General features: G+C 41.3%; 1 protein-coding gene across 8 annotated transcripts in view; it reads right to left on the reverse strand.

The window, feature by feature from the left end:
• stau2 (staufen double-stranded RNA binding protein 2) overlaps positions 1–18,440 on the reverse strand; it is a 65,556-nt gene that overhangs the window by 34,439 nt on the left and 12,677 nt on the right. For 7 of the 8 annotated variants that reach the window (XM_081720546.1, XM_027023972.3, XM_027023970.3 and 4 more), the window contains exons 6-11: positions 14,787–14,946; positions 11,825–11,932; positions 8,044–8,256; positions 7,824–7,961; positions 5,445–5,576; positions 4,640–4,703 (exon numbers count right to left, since the gene is read on the reverse strand). In XM_081720546.1, coding sequence (XP_081576672.1) covers positions 4,640–4,703; positions 5,445–5,576; positions 7,824–7,961; positions 8,044–8,256; positions 11,825–11,932; positions 14,787–14,946 — 815 coding nt within the window. The remainder of the gene's footprint in view (positions 1–4,639; positions 4,704–5,444; positions 5,577–7,823; positions 7,962–8,043; positions 8,257–11,824; positions 11,933–14,786; positions 14,947–18,440) is intronic. The other variant, XM_027023973.3, reaches the window with a different exon arrangement.

An 18,440-nucleotide genomic window follows, 5' to 3' on the forward strand; every position in this document is an offset into this window, starting at 1 on the left:
GCACATGTGTGCATGTGCACGAGTGAGAAAGAGAAGACTATGTTTGGGTTAGCAAGGAAAAATGTCAATTAAAAGTTTTAAATGATCTTGCAGACAGTCAGACAGACAGCCAGAATTTGCTGAAACATCAGCATCCTGTTTACTACATTTATACATATTAAGTTGTTGAAAAAATTGCTACAGAGCCAATGATAAGGTCATTGCATCAACATACAATTCAGGATGCTGACACAATACTGTGCTGACACAATACACCCCACAGAAAAGAATGTGATGTCAAAATGTGAAATCCCATTTGTTTCTAATTCCATGGAATCCCAAATGAGAAAGTATGCAAGCTCCGTGAGGGAGGATATAGCCCTGTTGACCAAGTCCTCACATTACACTAAAACGCATCATGCAGGACCCTAGGCAAACTCCAGTCTATGTACACATTTAATAATATTTTTAATTTATGTTGTTTCTAGGCTGTCAGGAACAACAACCGTAACAAAATACAGCTTTTATATGAATTATTTATTTATATTAAAATGCACTTGCATTTTGGGAGCCTATTTTTACACCGTACAACTTCTAATTATCCTGCATTTGACTCCACTACTTTCAGCAGCATGTCTCGTCACTCCTGGAATTGTTTTTTAAAAATCTAAAAAATATGATGCATTTTAAACAAACGTATAATAGCACTGTGCACCTATGAATTGACTGAACAGTTTGTCCTGTTCCACCCATACAGAAGTCAGAAGGCAGTTAGAGTTAGAGGTGGGTTAGGGTAAGGCATGTAGCTGTAGGGTTTGAGGGGGTTTAGGCTAAGGCATACAGCTATAGGGTTGGTGGAGGGTTAGTGTAAGGCTCGTTGTGGTGGTGCTTGAAAAATGCTGTGTGGTGAATTGGACCATTGGTCTTCATCATCAGTAATACATAATTGAAAATGTAACCAGTTTGAGGAAATTTTGCTTATCTATTTTTAATGTGATTTTAACTGTAGAAATATAAGAATAAGAAGTAATATAGCACCTTTCAAAAAAACCAAGGTGGCTTATATAGAAATATAAATGAAGGACGACTTTTACTTGAGTAATGTTTTAATCAAGAATATTTGCACTTTCACTCCAGTACTGGATCTGTTTAAAGCTGCACAGGAGGAGTGAGGATGTGACTTCTGCAGCTGTTCATCAGTGGTAATTCCTGTTTGTGCTTGCTGCACTGCACACATTTTGAACACCACCAGAGAGGCTGCTGGGACACAACACAACGCAACACAAAGCAATGCAAGACAACCCAACGCAACAACACAATGCAATGCAACTCAACTCAACAGGACTAACACCTGATCTAACTGAGATTTTACATAAGCAGACTGGCTGAGAACATTGGACTTTGTCTAGATTCTGCAGTTTGTCTATGCTGCTTTTTTGTGCTGAAGATGGCGCACACACACACACACACACACACACACACACACACACACACACACACACACACACACACACACACACACACACACACACACACACGTCAGGAGTCTCCAGAGGACATTTCAGTGAGACTCACATGTATCACATTTTAAGGGCTCTATTTTTATGGACACAGTGCAAGCGTAGAAATAAGGCACACGATCGCAGTGCAGATGTGTGTGGGCATGGCAGAAATGTTGTTTGCTATTTTCATGACTGGTGGCAGAGGCACCAAATTACAAACAGAGGCCAGATTATGACATATGGATTATAGTGATTATGAATACACGATCAGCAGGTGTGGTTAGACTGCATACACAAATCAGCAGGTGTGGTTAGGCATGCCGCCGCAACATCCAATCAGATTAACTCCTCTCGTACCCTTTAGAGTGTGAACAGGAGACAGTGCAGTTGTAATGGCAGCAAGTATGTGTTCAGAAACGGCAGCGTCAAAACACATTTCACAGGTGAGGAAACAGACATACTTCTTAGGGAATACTGACAGAGTTGTTACGCCAAAATATATAGTGTGATATATTAATGATAATACAACTACAACTATGATTATTGTTATTGTTATATTGTTTTATTAGAATAATAGTTCACTGTGAAGAGGATGGAATTAATAGTTACATAATTGACATGACTACATTCTATATTTTTCTGTGCTTAATGACATGATAACTGTCTGATTCTTTTTTCATAGTTGCAATAGAGTTGTTTTTCCTTAAAAAAAAGTTTCAATCACTTAATTATTACAATAATTTAAAACAGTAGATAATTGTTTTTAGTGGGTTGATGTTTGTGAGCAAAATCCCATTGTGAGAAATTGTAGACAACTGTATGTGCCTGGTGAAGTGAGAAAAGTGCCATGTTGCACTTGTGTTTGTTCCAGGAGCAGGTCTGTGGAGGCAGTAGTGCAAGAAGGTTCAAAACTCCAATAGCATCGGCGAATATTAAATGTCACATCCCCCGGTTGTGCCAAACCACCCACCCTGTCACACTTATTTTTGTCCACCAAATTAACAAATTTACCACGGCATTAGTAAAATGCAGCATCAGGCAGCTTTGACACCCAAGCACAGCCTCGAGATTAGAGCTCTAAAAGTTTAGTGACAAGAAACAACTAAGGAATGAAACCATAATGCACCAAAATGCACCACATCATGCAACCCCTCCAAAACGAAACACATAATAAATAAATTTTAAAAATGAAAATAAAACAGTGGTGTTAGCCAGGATTACATCAGTGAAAAAACAAGAAAACAAAATACATAAATGCTCAATATAAGTATATCTGCCCAGTGTAATGAGGTGTTTGAGAATGGCACAGTCAAGGAGAACAAGTGTACAGCCAAGATTCTGATTTAAAACAGATAAGACACACACTTCTTGCAACTGTAAATCAATGTGATGAAGTAATGCATGTGGTTCCTAAACATTAACATACTGACACATTCTCAGACACACAAAATATCCGTCTCTTTCCACAGAGGACCACAGAGGTGAGCTGTTGAGACTAAACCCAGCACCCAGATGCCCTGACAGGCTGCCACTCTTGATGCCTTTAACCTACATCAAGTTTCCTGTGTGCTAAGAACACATGGTAGGTCCTGGGAGAATCTTGGCGCTTAAGAAGTAGAGAAGGAACGCAGAACTTCAGGCCACTGACACGGATCTGCTCTGGAACGTGTCAGCGCCCTCCAAAGATGCTGCAATGTTCAGAGACTGTAAATTTGTGGGCATTATTCTGACATTAAAAGCTCTCTGGTGGGGAAAGTTTATAGAGAGGGTCTGGAGATAGATAGTGTCTAACAACAGCACTGAGATAAGCTGGAGCTGAAAAATGGCTTTTTTCCAGGGTTTTACCACAGCCAAAAATGTTTCCCCAGTGTAGGCCCAGTAATAGGAAAGGAAAGCAGAGGGAGGGGAGTGAAGAGGGGAGAAGAGAGGAAACTAAAAAAAAGAAAGGGTGAGAAGAGTAGAGGAGATGAGCAGATGGGAGAGGAGAAAGGGAGAGAGGAGACTCATTCCATGTACTCAAGTCCACAGTTCTAAAACTGCAACTAACAGCTTTCCGTGCTGTGTTTGGTGCATGTTTGTACATTTGTGCACGATTGTTTGTGTGTGTGTGTTAGTCTTTGTCTCTGTAACTGAGGATTAGACATGGTCTAATGAATGTTTCCATTTGAATGGCACTTGTAAAGTAAACAAACAAGTTTCATCAGCTCACACTATGTTCAGTGCATGTGCTGTTTCTGAGAATGTCCCTGACAGATACTGGAAAACATCTGATGCAGAACAGAGATGCATCAAAAAGCAATTTGCGTGAGGTACACATGGCTGTAGTTAAACCCAGACCTCCCAGATCACACTGGCTTTCTTTTATACTGCTGATTGTAGCTCAGTTTGCGTTGATGGGATCCGTTATGTGAACTCATTAATGACTAAATGCAGTCCCTCAGCCTACAAGTATTCGCCATGTGAGAATCATAGGTGGTGCTTCATGAAGTTGGTTAAGACAACAGCAAGACAAAGGCAGGTGACTTTGAAGAATCTAAAATCTAAGAGAATCTAAGGCTACTTATTTATCACAGCATAATCACATCTATGTTATTTCATTTGATACCTTCACTGTTTTTCTAAGATGCACAAAATACTAAGAATTAACAAAGAGCAAATGTATCCAAACTTTTGACTGGTACTGTATGTTTATTTTTTTTGAGACACACACACAACAAAAACAAAAACAAAAAAATGTAATCCTATGTTAAATACTTATGTTTAAAGGTTGTCACTTTAACAATAACATGTAAATGTCCTAATTTTTCAACGTAGATACTTTTTTAATGTTTTAATTGTACTGAAATAGTAAAGTTTGTACAGACAGCTTTAAAGTGTGTGTGTGTATGTGTGTCTGTGTATATATATATATATATATATATATATATATATATATATATATATATATATATATATATATATATATGTGTGTGTGTGTGTGTGTGTGTGTGTGTGTGTATATATGTGTGTGTGTGTGTGTATATGTCATATAAGCCTGTGTGAACAGAGCAAATCTACAGACTCTCCACATCTTCGTCATGTGACTGAACAGAGATTAACATAGATTAACATAGATTAACCAGCATAGCATCTCAAGAGTGACGGCGAAAAACACTTACTGTTACTAGGAGCTTCAGGGAAGGCTGCCCTTTGTCCATTCCAGCCTTTGTTATCCATTTGTGGCTAATGTAGGGAGACATGCAGGAAGAAGAGCAGAGAGAGAGAGAAGGAGGGAGAGAGATATAGAAGGAAAATGTGAGAGTGTCAGTCAAGGTAACCACTTTCATGCATGTCAGACAAATTGCTCTAGACTGATCCCATCAGACAGAGACCATCGGCACTAGATTGAGCCACATGGCAACAAAATTGTGATGGACCTGCGTCGAAAGAGGGAGTATAAAAAACTAAATTGCATCAAAACAAACACACACACACACCGAGCAGGTTTTTATACTAAATCTGATTGAAATTTAGACAGGATGTACAAAGTAGGCAAATATTGGCAGTTGTATAATGTAAAAAAAAAAAAAAAAAGATCCACAGGCAAATATCAACATGTATGCAAACATGTAATTGCTAACATACACAATTCAACCAACGCTATATGGAGAACATGTGTGTGCATGTGCTTGCATGTGTGTGTGGGAAGACTACAGTCCTCATACCTACATGAAGAGTGTGTGTGCAGTCAGAGTTGCACTTTCTGACTGAATATAAAATATTAGACCAATTCCGCAAAATTTCCATCATAACATTTGTGGCCCTAACTATGTGGAGAGTTTGTGTGTGCACGTGCATTTTTGTGTGTGTTTGTGAATGTGTGAGATTTTTTGTGTGTGTGTGTTTGTTTATGTGTGTGTATGTATGTGTGTGTGTGTATATAGTCCCAGCTCTGTGGAGAGTGCATGTGCTGTAGTCCTGCACCTTGTCTGGTGGGCTCTGCAGGGGGACGGAGGCCTTGAAGCCCAACTGCAGTAGCATGGCTTCAGCTGCTGCACGCTTGGCTACTTTCTTATTGGGTCCACTGCCTGTGGTCACCTCGTTAGCCACCTTCACCTGGTCACACAAGCATACCAAGCACAGCACAAACACACGGCAGCCTATGGGTTAGGAGTGGAAATGGCTGAAGGAAGACCGTGATGTAATAAACTCAGACTTTCACTATGACTACAGCAGTTAAACAATGTTTTGTGCCAATATCCCAGTTTTGCTTGTTAGACTGACTCATTGTTCAATTACTATAGATGGATTACATTTATTTAATATGTGTGCATTTTCATCCAGAAACAAAAATCATTGTCCAGTGAAATAATCAAAAATAAATGAAATATATCAAAGCACTGAAGTCAAGATCCAAAAAAGTAAATTAAAGGTGAACTAAATGAAAAGCAAACTAAATGCATCAGTGTCAAATATTCTTAAATTAAATGTACCAACCACAAGAAGAAGGCTGAAGTTATCACCGAAAAATCTCTACACTAAGTGGTATGTTTGAGTAGGGCCGTAAACAAACAAATAACAGCTCATGTGTAATCCTGACTGTCCAACAGGTAGCAGTATAAAACTGGAACCCGGAAACAGAAACGGATTTACGCCGACAGCCTGGGAGGGAACAGTATGGAAATCTTAGAAGCAACTGGGAGACACAAAAGAAGCAGACAGAAGTAGTGTGTAGAGCAGTGCTGAGAGGAGCATGGTGCATTACTCTCTCCCACAAACACACTGTTCACATAAAAGACGGGGATTAACAGACCACAGAGAGGGAAATAGCATTCTTCCAATCAGGATGTGACGGCTTACGCAAAGCAAACCTGCAGTGCATGTGCTTGCGCGAACCCGTGCGCATGTGTGTGGTGTTTTGAATGATTTATTCCACTTAATTCAAATGTTATTGCTGAAGTTATTAGATTGAAACAGGGTAATTCTTTGGGAATGCATTAAAGCTTGGACTAGCTTTCATTGCTCTGATATGCCATATTTTTTTTCCTCACTGTGTTGTGTAAGCAGTTTTTGCTTTCTGATAGCCATGTGCTCCAGGCTTTAATACATTTTTATATTTATATTTGTTCATTAAAGTAAGTTCTGTGCTGATAAAGTCATGTTCAGACATCTTAGCCATCAATTATTTTGGACCTATTAAACAGTCTTTCAAAATTTATTATTTTATGACTGCTATACCAAATGGCATTAGGTAAGGTTCTTGTTTTTTTTTCACAAAAGTGATTTCATTAAAAACATAAACCTTCAAAAAATAATGCTGGACTATTTCAAGATGGAAGAAACTTATAAAAGGCTTCGAGCTTTCGGACGGCTGCAGACTGACTGAGCTGCACAGTAATACAGTGTAAAACGCAATACAGACTGAAAAGCAGCACAGTCAAAAAAAAGCAGTACAGACTGAAAGGTAGTACAGACAGACAGGCAGTACAGACTGAAAGGCAGTACATTTTGAGGCAAATAATGAGATTAATTGATGGGCAAAGTGTTTTCAGAAATTCCCACATCCTCGCATATAAGAGCAGAGGGTGCGATGCACGGTGAAGAACAGCTCTCCTGAGCATGCAGGAGGCCTCATTCCTGGAGCATGACATAAGGTCCGAATGATATCAGTGGAAAGGACACTACGAGCAGCTGGTACTTCAGTTTTAACGACCCACGCTACACCCATGGGCATTAGCCTGGGCCAGACTCATAAAGGATCGGGCTGACGCCGGAGAATGCTCAACTGCCAAAAGATCCGTTTCACTAGGACAACGGGGACTTGCACACTTCAACAATAAGCTTGTGGTTCAGAACAAATCAAAAATCAACTTTTGTAGGTGCTGCATCAGCCTGTACATAGACAGTACAGTAAACACACACATACAAACACACAGTACAATACACACGCACACAGAAACAAGTATACACACACACACAGTATAGAGACAAACACATACAGTACAGTGTACACACACAAGCATATACACATGCGCGCGCGCGCGCGCACACACGCGCACACACAGCTTTGCAAAACCTGTAGAGCAAAGCAATTATTCTTGATTTTTCCCTTAGGGATGTCATTCTGAAAATGAGCTTAATTAAGAGCCATCATCTCGTAATGGCGAAGGCTAGACAAAGTTCCGGTGAGTGTGTGTGTGACTTTGACGGAGATGAAGGTCAGCAGTAATCAGAGCCTGTGGAGGCGACAGACACACTGATTAAGACAGATGACCCAGTGGGAGGTTATCACTACATGTTCAGGAGTCTCTCCCTCTCCCTCTGTCATCTCTCTCGCTCTCTTTTTCTTTTCTATGGTCATACCTGCATAATGAACTCTCGGCGGCGAGGCATTCCTCTTTCTGACAGCAGGATGTACTCTGGCTCCTTTTCCTTCTTGGCCTGCTGGATCTGAGCCAGTCTGCTGATGGGGTTCATGCCCTGCCCGTACTCAGGCCCTGTCTGACAGCGAGGGCACACAATGAGTACGTGGATCAAATCACGGCATCACTTCAGCACGTACTGATCTCACAAGGCGGCAAACCTTTAATATGGACTTAGGGCGTTTCTTGTAATGCATTTTGGGTTTTTCCACCACTGGAAGGAATGGCAGTTTCTTGAGTTCCTGTAGGATGGAGAAGGCAGCTCTCTTCTTGGACAACTTCTTACTGTTGCCCTCGCCCTCAGCAGAGAATTCACCCACAGTTACACGCGTCAGGAAGCTCTTCATGTGAGGAGGACCACTCTCTTTCAGCACCTGCCAACAAAGGCTGCAGATATGAGGATGCAGAACAGAGTAAAGCAGTTCAACAGCACACACCACAGGACAAAGTGAGATTAAGAGCCAATCAGGTGTGAAAACCTAAAGGACACTGTATATTCTGACATACATCCCTCTTCTTTAACAATTCGATTAACTTCCTGTACATTCATATTCACTTCCCGTGTCCCTGTTGGGATGGGCTGCAGAGCAGGCGAGCTCAGCGCTGGGAGGCTTGGTTTACAGATGACCCCCATGCAGGCGTGCACATACGCACCCACACGCTCATGCACGCACGCACAGACGCACAGACACCCACACACCCACACCCAAACACACCCACACAAAACCTGAGCTTGGCTTCTCTCTGCACACAGTCTGAAGTGAATGTTATCCCTCTCCTGAGACTCCCCACATTCTCGCCCTACACACGATTATTCTGTTGTTCACTCAGAAACACACACACAAATACACAAACACGTGCATACACACATACATGAAACAGTGTGGAGAGCAGAGAACCACTTGTTTGGTTCTAGGCACTGTGTGAATGAAACCTAATGGAGGTTCATAACCAGTCCCACCACCAGTGAAATCTCCAGACTAAAGATCACAATTTTGTACTGAGCACAGCAAAGTGAAGTGACTGTAGATGAGTCATCTTCATCTGAGCATCTTCAGATGAGAGTCATCATCTGAGAATCATCTTCATCTGAGCATCAGATTCACTTTCATCTGAGAGTTATCTTCATCTGAGCATCAGATTCACTTTCATCTGAGAGTCATCTTCGACTGAGAATGCGATCTCCTCAGCAGCTTTTATCTAGCCGGTTGGAAGCAAAACCCAGAGCACTCTGCATTCCACACACATTTGTTGGAATGTCATGACCCAATATTTACAAGGCCCCGATGTAGAACGGATTTGATCATCACACTCCACTGTTACACAAGAGTTCAGAGCTTCTCTATGTAATCACTAAGCTTTGCTCATGGCTTTAGAAAAGCACTGAAAAACAAAAATGCTAAACTGATCTTTGTCCTCAAATATGCTGGATTCATTCTATCTCTCCCCACAAAAATGGCTAGGTTGAAAAGAAGTAACAATCATAAGGTTTTAATTCATGAAAATCCAGCAAGGTCTGTCACACCAATGAGAGCAGCACATTTATCTCTTCAAATACAATACGTTATGACAAGGAGCAGGGTGTTTTACATTACGCTAAGACAACAAGCAGAATGTTCTTAGCTGGGGTTTTGGTCTGCCCAAGCTGCAGTGTCTCATGGCAGACAGATGATCAAAGGAATGCTTTGGATGCATTATTTTGTTTATTACATAAAGGAATCTTTCAGCAGCTATGAAATGTTTATAGCAGTTAAAAGGTGAAGTCACATCCATGTTGGGTTAGGTTTGCCTTACTGATGCTCAAATTAGGAAGAAGAGCCCATGTATTTCTACACATTTCTACACAGTTTAACTCCTACTATAACTTGGACTTTAAGGCTACGCAAGTCTTCATTTCATGTTGCCTGATGTGACCAGACAGATCACTGCAGTTAATCACTATTCCCCTTGTCAGTAGCATCTCCCAGGAGCCAAACTCAAATGGAAAGTTACAGCCTAGTCTGAGCTTGAAGGTTTCTATGTTTGTTCCAGGACCTTGAGGAACAACAGATCTGGGTGAGCTTAGATACACATCAGTGTTCTAGACTCTCCCATCAACTTACCTTCTTCTTTAGATTCTCTAGAATTGATTAAATATGTAAAGAATAGACTACGGTAACTTTACCAACCCTGTTAACAATAGGCCTAGACAAGTCTGGAGCCACTGTGAGCTAGCTAGCCTTCTGACACAGTTCTCATAGTCGCTGGTGCTAGTGGAAACAGTGGTGGTAGGATTTGCAGCCAGCAGACAACTGTCTCGGTGAGTGAACACCCCCTCAGCAAAGCTACTGGCACTAGCAGCCCAAGGCAGCAGACAAGCCATCGTCACTGGCAACAGACGACATGGAATCTTCAACACGGTGATGAAGTTTCATTGAGGACTCTGATGCCTGCGTCTGATGGTGGCCAGTTCTACTGTCTGTACTCTTGTCTGGTGCGTCTGACGACACGGATCATGTTCGTTGGGAGGAAACACTGTAACTTGAGGTTGATCTCGCCATCCCTCCCAAGCTTGTGAGGGGGATAGGGTATTAGTGGGAGGATCTGGGCCTAAGAAACTCTGGTATCTTCATCTTAGTGAAAAGGCAGGATATCAGGCCAGGGTGGGACAATGTCAGACTGACAGGCTGAAGAATGGCTCTTTTGTATGGCTTGTTGATGTGTGTGCCCTGGAGAAAGCTACTTATGTACATGGTGGGTGGCTCTCAGCCCAGGTCTTTCCCTCTTATATCTCTCTGCAATGTGTCATCCATACAAAAGCTCAGAGCTATATATCAATATCTCTCAGCACATCTGTTCGATATGCCGTGAGAAGTGACAAAAGTTATGTTGTGTAGTCCTAGATGGTCTTTTACTTCACATGATGACAAATAAGAAGACTCTCATTGTGTTATGGGAAATAGAGTAATATTCAAACAGTTTCCTATTGCTATGAAGCAAGACCGATATTTTTTTCCACTTTCCGCATCCTGTTCATATTGTAACACTTAACCTCGGTTTGAATGTTTATTCAAACTGGAAAAAAAAAGAACACACTACACATTCTCCCAAAATGTCAAGGGGCAAAATTCCTGAAAAGATCAGACATGAGCAAAATTCACTCCAGGCTCTTTGGGCTGAATTATGGTCAAAAAGTTAAGGGGAACAAAAACACTACATCATGTGCAAATAAAGTTGGATTTAGTCCCTAGATGCAATACACTGCATGCGCATACACAGGACCCTCGTGGAACACATGTCAGGAACGCTCTGGCAAGCACAACATTTGCTAAACCTGAGCTGACGACTGCAGAATGGAGGTCTGGAGACAGGCGTGGAAAAGCGCTTTACATAATGAAGACATCAGGCTGGCAGACCTACACACACAGCACACATCCGGCTCAGCTCTCCAGAGCAGCAGAAGCTCCGGCCTGTTTATGCGTCGAAACACTGGCTCCCAAACACTTCCTCTGTGTTCAAATTGGGCTGCCAATACTACATATCTAAAGCAGGGACTGGTTTAAAGTCACTGTGACGGTGCGTGACCGAGTCCCTACCTTACCCTTCTCCACTGTGCAGGTTGTATCATTTCCTGTCTATTGAATGAAGTTGTTTTTAAATGCTCTAATGTGGAAATATACAAATGTAAAACAGGAGTTACATAAGGTAACCATCATTCACAATGAAATTCAGTTTGTTAACTACAACATGGCAAATGCATGAAAGATACACTACAGATATTTTAGCCAATTTTCTGAAATAACTGATTAGCAAAAGAATGTTCAATGATAGTAATTTTACTATATTTTATTATTCATTCTGAAATAGAGTGACTTACCATTGTACTTTTTTCAGCTGTACTGTCACAGACATCAAGTCATAAAAAATCTTTTAAAAACTGCAATGAAAGTGTGTTTGCTTTACCTCAAAGTTTACAGGAAGGTTGCGTTTGAGTGCAATCTCATAGACCAGGCTAATCTCTGATTTGTTGGCATCTGTGTTCTCTTCCAAACCCTTCTTTTCCTCTGGACCCTGAAGCAGTTAAACACAGAACACATACATCTGCTGTTGCAGCCCCAAACTGGCCAAAAACAGGGACCTTGGTCCAGTTGTTTTTCATTTTATTTGTTAATAAAATGCCGTTCAGAACAGACAAAGCAGCTCTAGAGATCTGGGTCCATAAACGTTATGAACAAACCCATGGTAACAGAAGCAAGGAACACGTCCCTGAGATGACATGAGACGTACACTACTAGAAGATCCAGCCTGTCCACAGGAGAACCTGTTCTGTCCATATATCATCTTATTGTAAAGTCAAACACAAAGGAGAAAATAAAAAAATTCACATAAGGGACACAGAAATAAGCATATTCAGATTATAAACAGTGAAAGATTGTGAGAGAAACCAACCTCTAATGAACTAAGGGTTCCGCAGGACTGCATTACAAGCTCACATGGCAGGAGATGGTATAGTATTAACTCCTCTATAAATCCCTGCCATGGGGAACTTTCCCCCAGTGCAGTTTGTCTTAACTGTCACCCAGTTGGATGGCCGATGCAGGAAGCTGGTTCTCTAACTGCCATTCCCCCCGCCCCCCCCCCCCCCCCCGAGGATAAGAATTACCTGGAGGTTACCAGAACGAAGGACAACAGATTGGCCCACTGTTAGAGCAGCCTCTGGTTCTGACCTGCTTTCTGTACAGTTCTGGGACAGCTTCCCTTTACCCACAGCCTAACTTTAACCACCAGTAAATGAACCATTAACACAGGTGGATTAGCAGATCTTATTACAGATATTATTATACTTCATTAAAACTTACACATCAAATTTCACTTAAATGACCAGAAGTACATTTTAAAGAACAATACTCAATATCAATCATTTTGATTTGATTTAACTTTCCTGTCATATTCAAAAGAGGAAACACTGCTCTCACTTCTCAGATGTGGGGAAAATATTTTAGTTTAAAGATCCATTTTGTGTAATTAAACTAACATTTCAGTTTATGCATCAGAACAGCACAAATGTGATCTGTCAGCACGTTTCCATCAGTCCTGCTTGGATGGAAGCTTTTAGGACCCTGCTGTCACAGGCTCTCGATTCTCTCTCTTCCCCTGCACAGTTTCAGGATACAGTTTATGGCTGTAAGTTTTAACTCTATATATAAAACTGTTTGATTTATAGAGTGACAGCTTGCAGGAATGAATCTGGGACTGCGTGTGTGCTGCGTGTGTGCTGTGTGTGTGTGCATGCTGTGTAAGTGCAGACAAAAGTCTTCAGGGTCTGCCTGCAGGAACAAATCTGGGTCTCACTGTGTTTGCGAGTGTGTGTGAACTCTTAAAGGACTGCTGGACAGTCTCAAGTCTACAGCCTTGTATTGTGGACTTGTGTTACTGTGTGCTCTGACCCTTACATCTGCCTAGCTCACACAGTCACAGAGAACAACTGCTTGTGCATTTGCATGTGTGTGCGCGCTTGTGTGATACAGACCAACAGTAAGCAGTCTGACAGATGAACACACTTTTGCCTGGGGTGTACATGAACATGGTATGCTTCAATTTGTAAAGCAATACACGGAAGAAGCACCTAACAAAGAATTCATTATGAAGACTGAAGAGGAGCAAGACTGAACAAGAGAGATGCCATCGCGGTTTAAATAACCTCCACTGATGCTAGCCAGTAGAACGAAAATGTAATCTGATTTCCGGTGGAGCAGATCAGCCTTTTGAGGGATGGCCCAAGGCTGCCTTTTTTTCAGAGAAATCAAAACCACACATCAGGTTTCAAAAATGTTGACAAATTAAAAAACAAACAAACAAACAAAAAAAAACACAACCCACCAACAACAACAAAGAACTCAAACAAAAAAGGTTGCAACTTAAACACTACAATCCTCAGGCTTCATATCACTCTTACTAGTCTAAACATGTTTAGCAGAAAATATTCTGAAATAGTAGAAATTTTAAACATCAGTACTCAAAGTAGGGACAGTTATAACTATTGATATTGACTAAACAAACAAGGGGGCACCCACACTAACTACTATGGGAGTAGGCAAGGCTGCCCAAATTTACTGTTCTTATGCACAAACAGGCACAGCAGTGGAATAAAGATCACTGTGTGTCTGAGCAAAAAAAGTCCTCGTGATGACAACTCAAAACAGACAGACAGCAATTACTCTTCACCTTACAAAACACACTTCTTTTACCTTCGGTTCTTTGTCTTATATTTAGATGAGAACCAGTGAGTGCTTGTATTGGAATCTGGGCCACATAACAAGAGATGTGTGTGAGAAGAAGTATACATATACCCATGGCATGTGTCTTTAAATGTGCCTCAGGTTGGTCAGAAGCTGTGGAGGGCTATTACACATTAGCCAAGTTGGTTAAGAACAGAGTAAAAGAGGGTTACGTCAGAGTTGGCGTTTGAGCAAGCAGCCTAAGTAATTTATATGGAATAGCAGTATTAAGGCCAAGTTACCTAAAACCTATAGATCACGTTTAAGGAGGTCTGACTAAGTGAGAGGCTGGGAGTATGGAGTTGGCTACAGAGAGTGGAATGTTCATTGTGTGCAGTAGCTTCTACCCAAACTCTGACAGAGAGAGAGAGAGAGAAAGAGAGAGAGAGACAGTTACCTGAGGAGACACATCAACAAGGTGAACGCTATAAAAGGAAAGTACAAAGTGGGTAATTTGTCATCAGTAAGGCCATCTTTCGCTGTTTGATGGGGTCTGAGTCAGATGCACACCAAGTATAATAGTGTACAGGTATGGGGAAAGATCTATACAGACCACAGTAACTGAGAACATGTTAAGTGTTTACAGATGAGCAGTGCTGTCAGAGTGAGGGAGGTTATCTGAGGTGGTAATGGAGTGCGAAGGTTACCTGAGGTGGTCTCTCTGGAATGGGCTCGTTCCGCAGCGCTTGAAGTGCTTTCATCGCAGCGTTGTGTCGTGCTGCCTGCCGAGTACGACCCTCGCCGATAAACTCGTTGTGCCCAACTGTCAACTGTACATAAAATACCTTAGGCACTGGGTAATGGTACCTAGTGTAGGAAAGGAGCCAAGAGAGGTAAAAAGAGGGAGCGAGAAGGAAGAAAAGAGGGGCAGGAGAAAAAAGGCCTTTGATTCATAAGAGGATTATCTTATCGAAACCTGGCAGTTTTATCACCGTGCAAATGCCTGACTTGATGCGGAAGGCACAATAAAAGTGCCATAAGCTTGCAAGAAGCACACTAAACCCGTCTGCTGCTAATTGGGAGAGATGAGGAGAGAAAAACAACTTAAGTTATGCTGAAAACATTACAGCAAAACAAGCTCGAGAGTGCACACAGCCCTAATCTCAATTATTCACTTGTTCCCAGTGTGTGTGCTACTTAGTGGCTGAGCTCCTATGGAGAAGGGACTAAAGACAGTGGCAGAAGGGAGTGGTGGACAAAGACTTAAAACAACTTGAAAAAGGACAGATTTATATCTGAGGCAGAACCTGAACAATATTGGTGAAGTTATAAATGGTAAAATTAGAAGGCCCTTCTTCCACAGGGTCAATGACACTATGAGAGCCTGAAATGATGACTCCCTGCTGTTGCCCAGCAGAGGATCTCCAAACAAAAGCTGCTTCACATATATCCAGCTTTCTTTATCTCAACTTTGGCTCACCCATGCAGGGCTGTCAGGCCGCTGTTCAGTGGGCAGATTTAAAGGCCTCTTTGCACTCTCAGGCCTTTATGAAGAGTGCCACTGACTGACCCAGCATCAGAACCCCCCTCCAAGCACACACACACCCACACACCCACACCACTGCCTGGGAGAACCCACTCACACTCCTCTATGCAGGCTAGGGAGTGAGAGCTAATGAACCACTTTCAAAAATCATACTTTTAGCACCAGTGGTGCTTAATCAAAACATCTCCCACACTGTCATGCAACAGGACCAAGCCCATGTATAAAGTTTTATGCTTAACCTGTAGAGCAGCACAAGGCAAAGCAGGTAAAGAAAAGATAATTATTCAAATGGACAAGTACACAGAATGTTTTATTGAGTCTCAACATTAGTTTGTTTCATAACCATTCCAGCTATTTAGTTTCGGGTTGTTAGAAAACTTCCGTTTCATTGTGTTATCGGACTAGTGATATCAGATTTGACACTGAGAGAAGCAATCAGGGCAAAGTTCAGGGTCAAAGTAAAAAGAATTAGACACAATTACACCCTAGCTAGTGAATGGCAGGAAACGACTTCGGCACAGTAAAACAAAAGCACTTTTTGTTCAAAGTGTCCTCATTTTAGGCGAATAACAGAACAAAAGAGCATAACCTATATAAAGTGATATTCCTGGTTGCATATCCATTGCACAAAATAGTTCAAATGAAAGGCATCACAAGAGTTCTGCTTTTGGCTCTGAATGTTTTTGGACTTGGTAGTCTTAAACCAGCATGACAACTTGAGACTTGTCTGGGAAAGAGAAGCATGTAACCTTAACCATCTCACAAAAAGTGGGTAAAGGACAACAAACCCTAAAAAGAGGCACTGCTTATTTGCCAAAGGTGTAGAAAGAATTATTGTAGTTTGTTCCTACTGCTGTTAATACTACTACTACTACTACTACTACTAATAATAATAATAATAATAATAATAATGATGATGTTATTTATAAAGTGCCTTTCACTTGTCCAAGGTTGCTGTACAAGGCAAAATACACACAAAAAAGTGAGATATTCCTGAAACAACCATCAGTGATCTTGAAGTAGCCAATAACTTCTACAACATTTTGTTTTACTTCTTATGTAATACAAAATTCGTTCCATTTTCATTCATGTCATTCTTTGACGTTTGAAAATCTCCACACACAGAAAAGCTGCAGATGACAAAAGGCTTGGAAAAAGTGCAATGCCCCAGTGTTGTTAGTGACTGTAAGCTATACTGGACTATAACAAAGTTTATAAAACTTAATGAAACCTCCTTAACTTACCTTTATTTAAACCATAAACATCTCATGTCCAAAAACACAAAAGACAATTTATATACAATAATCCATACCTTTCAACTTGTTAAAAAAATGTTGTTATGGCCTTATGGTTTAAATTAATAAACAAACAATTTTACACATTTAATAAACCGAAACTAATCAATTTGTATACAATATTCCATATATATGTTAAATCAAATTACCCACTCGCCCTCCTCTTTCTCCTTCAAGCTCGGGTCCTCTACCACAGGCCTGTGAGCTTGAGGATCCTGCATATTACAGCACTCTTCTGGACAGTTTGTTCCTGGGTTTCTCCCAGTTTGGGGGTCACAGCCCCTAGATTAATAGTGGAACCACTGGATTCCCTCCTTCTCGCCTTCACCTTCACATCTTTTCGAGATCTTGTAAGATGGTTGGTCTCAGTGATGGTCACACTGACCGTCCATGGTGAAGCAGTCACATCTTTACTTGGTACCCATCTTGGCCATAATTTTTTTTATCTCGTCTGGTCGATATCCCCCTCTGACCTTGCCATAGCAAGTTGTGACATCAGCTGTTGGAACACTGAGCTACTACTTGTTACGGTGTTAATCTATATTTTGGGTTTCATCATCCTCTGCATATATCTTCTCACACTGGGGTTGCTTGCGTAGTAGTATTCCAACAGTCCTCTCTTCTTCACTTTCGTCCATGAGTGTCTTGTATTTGCATTTCAGTAGCCCAGTTTTCATCAGCATCTGATGTGAACCAGAGAAGCACTGGTCAGTGTGAGCCAGTGTGACTTGTTTCGAATTCTCAATGTTAGTGAGGTAGGCGGCCTAAGGGATCACACCAGAGATGTGCTGGTCCGGATTGAAAACCCCCAACCTCCTGTACGGAAGTCAGTGGTGTAGCCCGCTGGGCCATCCAGCTGCGCACACATGCACATGCACACACACACGCACACACGCACGCACAAGTGAATAATTTCTCTATTCAGGACCAAAATCCAGAGTGAGCCCATATCCAGAGGCCCTTATAGAACATTACCAGTAAACATATTCCACATGTACACCGCTGCAACATTAACAAACTCAATACAAACCTTTTACCCAACCAATTTAATGAAATGTTGTAACATGAATTATATTAACAAATCATTTTTCCAATAACATGTCACTTTTAAAACTCATTTCGGCATGATATACTAGTAATAAATCTGCAGGAGATCTGTGTCCTTCCTGCAAAATAGAGGAGAAGTACAACAAATTCATGAGCTCATGTTCCAGTATTAAAGTAGGCAACCCCCAGAGCCAGAGCACAGCTTTCTGTCATAACAGCTCCATACGCAAGAGCAGGGGGCCAGAAGGGCAGAAGCCAGATACCCATTTAAAATGCCTTCATGGCTAAGAGCCCACTCTTCTGTAAAAAAGTTACAGTTTAAATGACAGCGCAGAACATCCCAGTTTCATAACTTTTTAAATAAGCCCAGCTAAATTAAAATTCCTGTGCAAGTCTCATCTGTATGTAATAGATGCGTGCTATGGCTTTTTTATTCAGCCTCCCCCTGCAACTCACTCCTTTCCAACTTCTTC

The sequence above is a fragment of the Electrophorus electricus genome, chromosome 1 (assembly GCF_041902795.1).
Source record: "Electrophorus electricus isolate QZ-2024a chromosome 1, ASM4190279v1, whole genome shotgun sequence".
Taxonomy (NCBI): Eukaryota; Metazoa; Chordata; class Actinopteri; order Gymnotiformes; family Gymnotidae; genus Electrophorus; species Electrophorus electricus.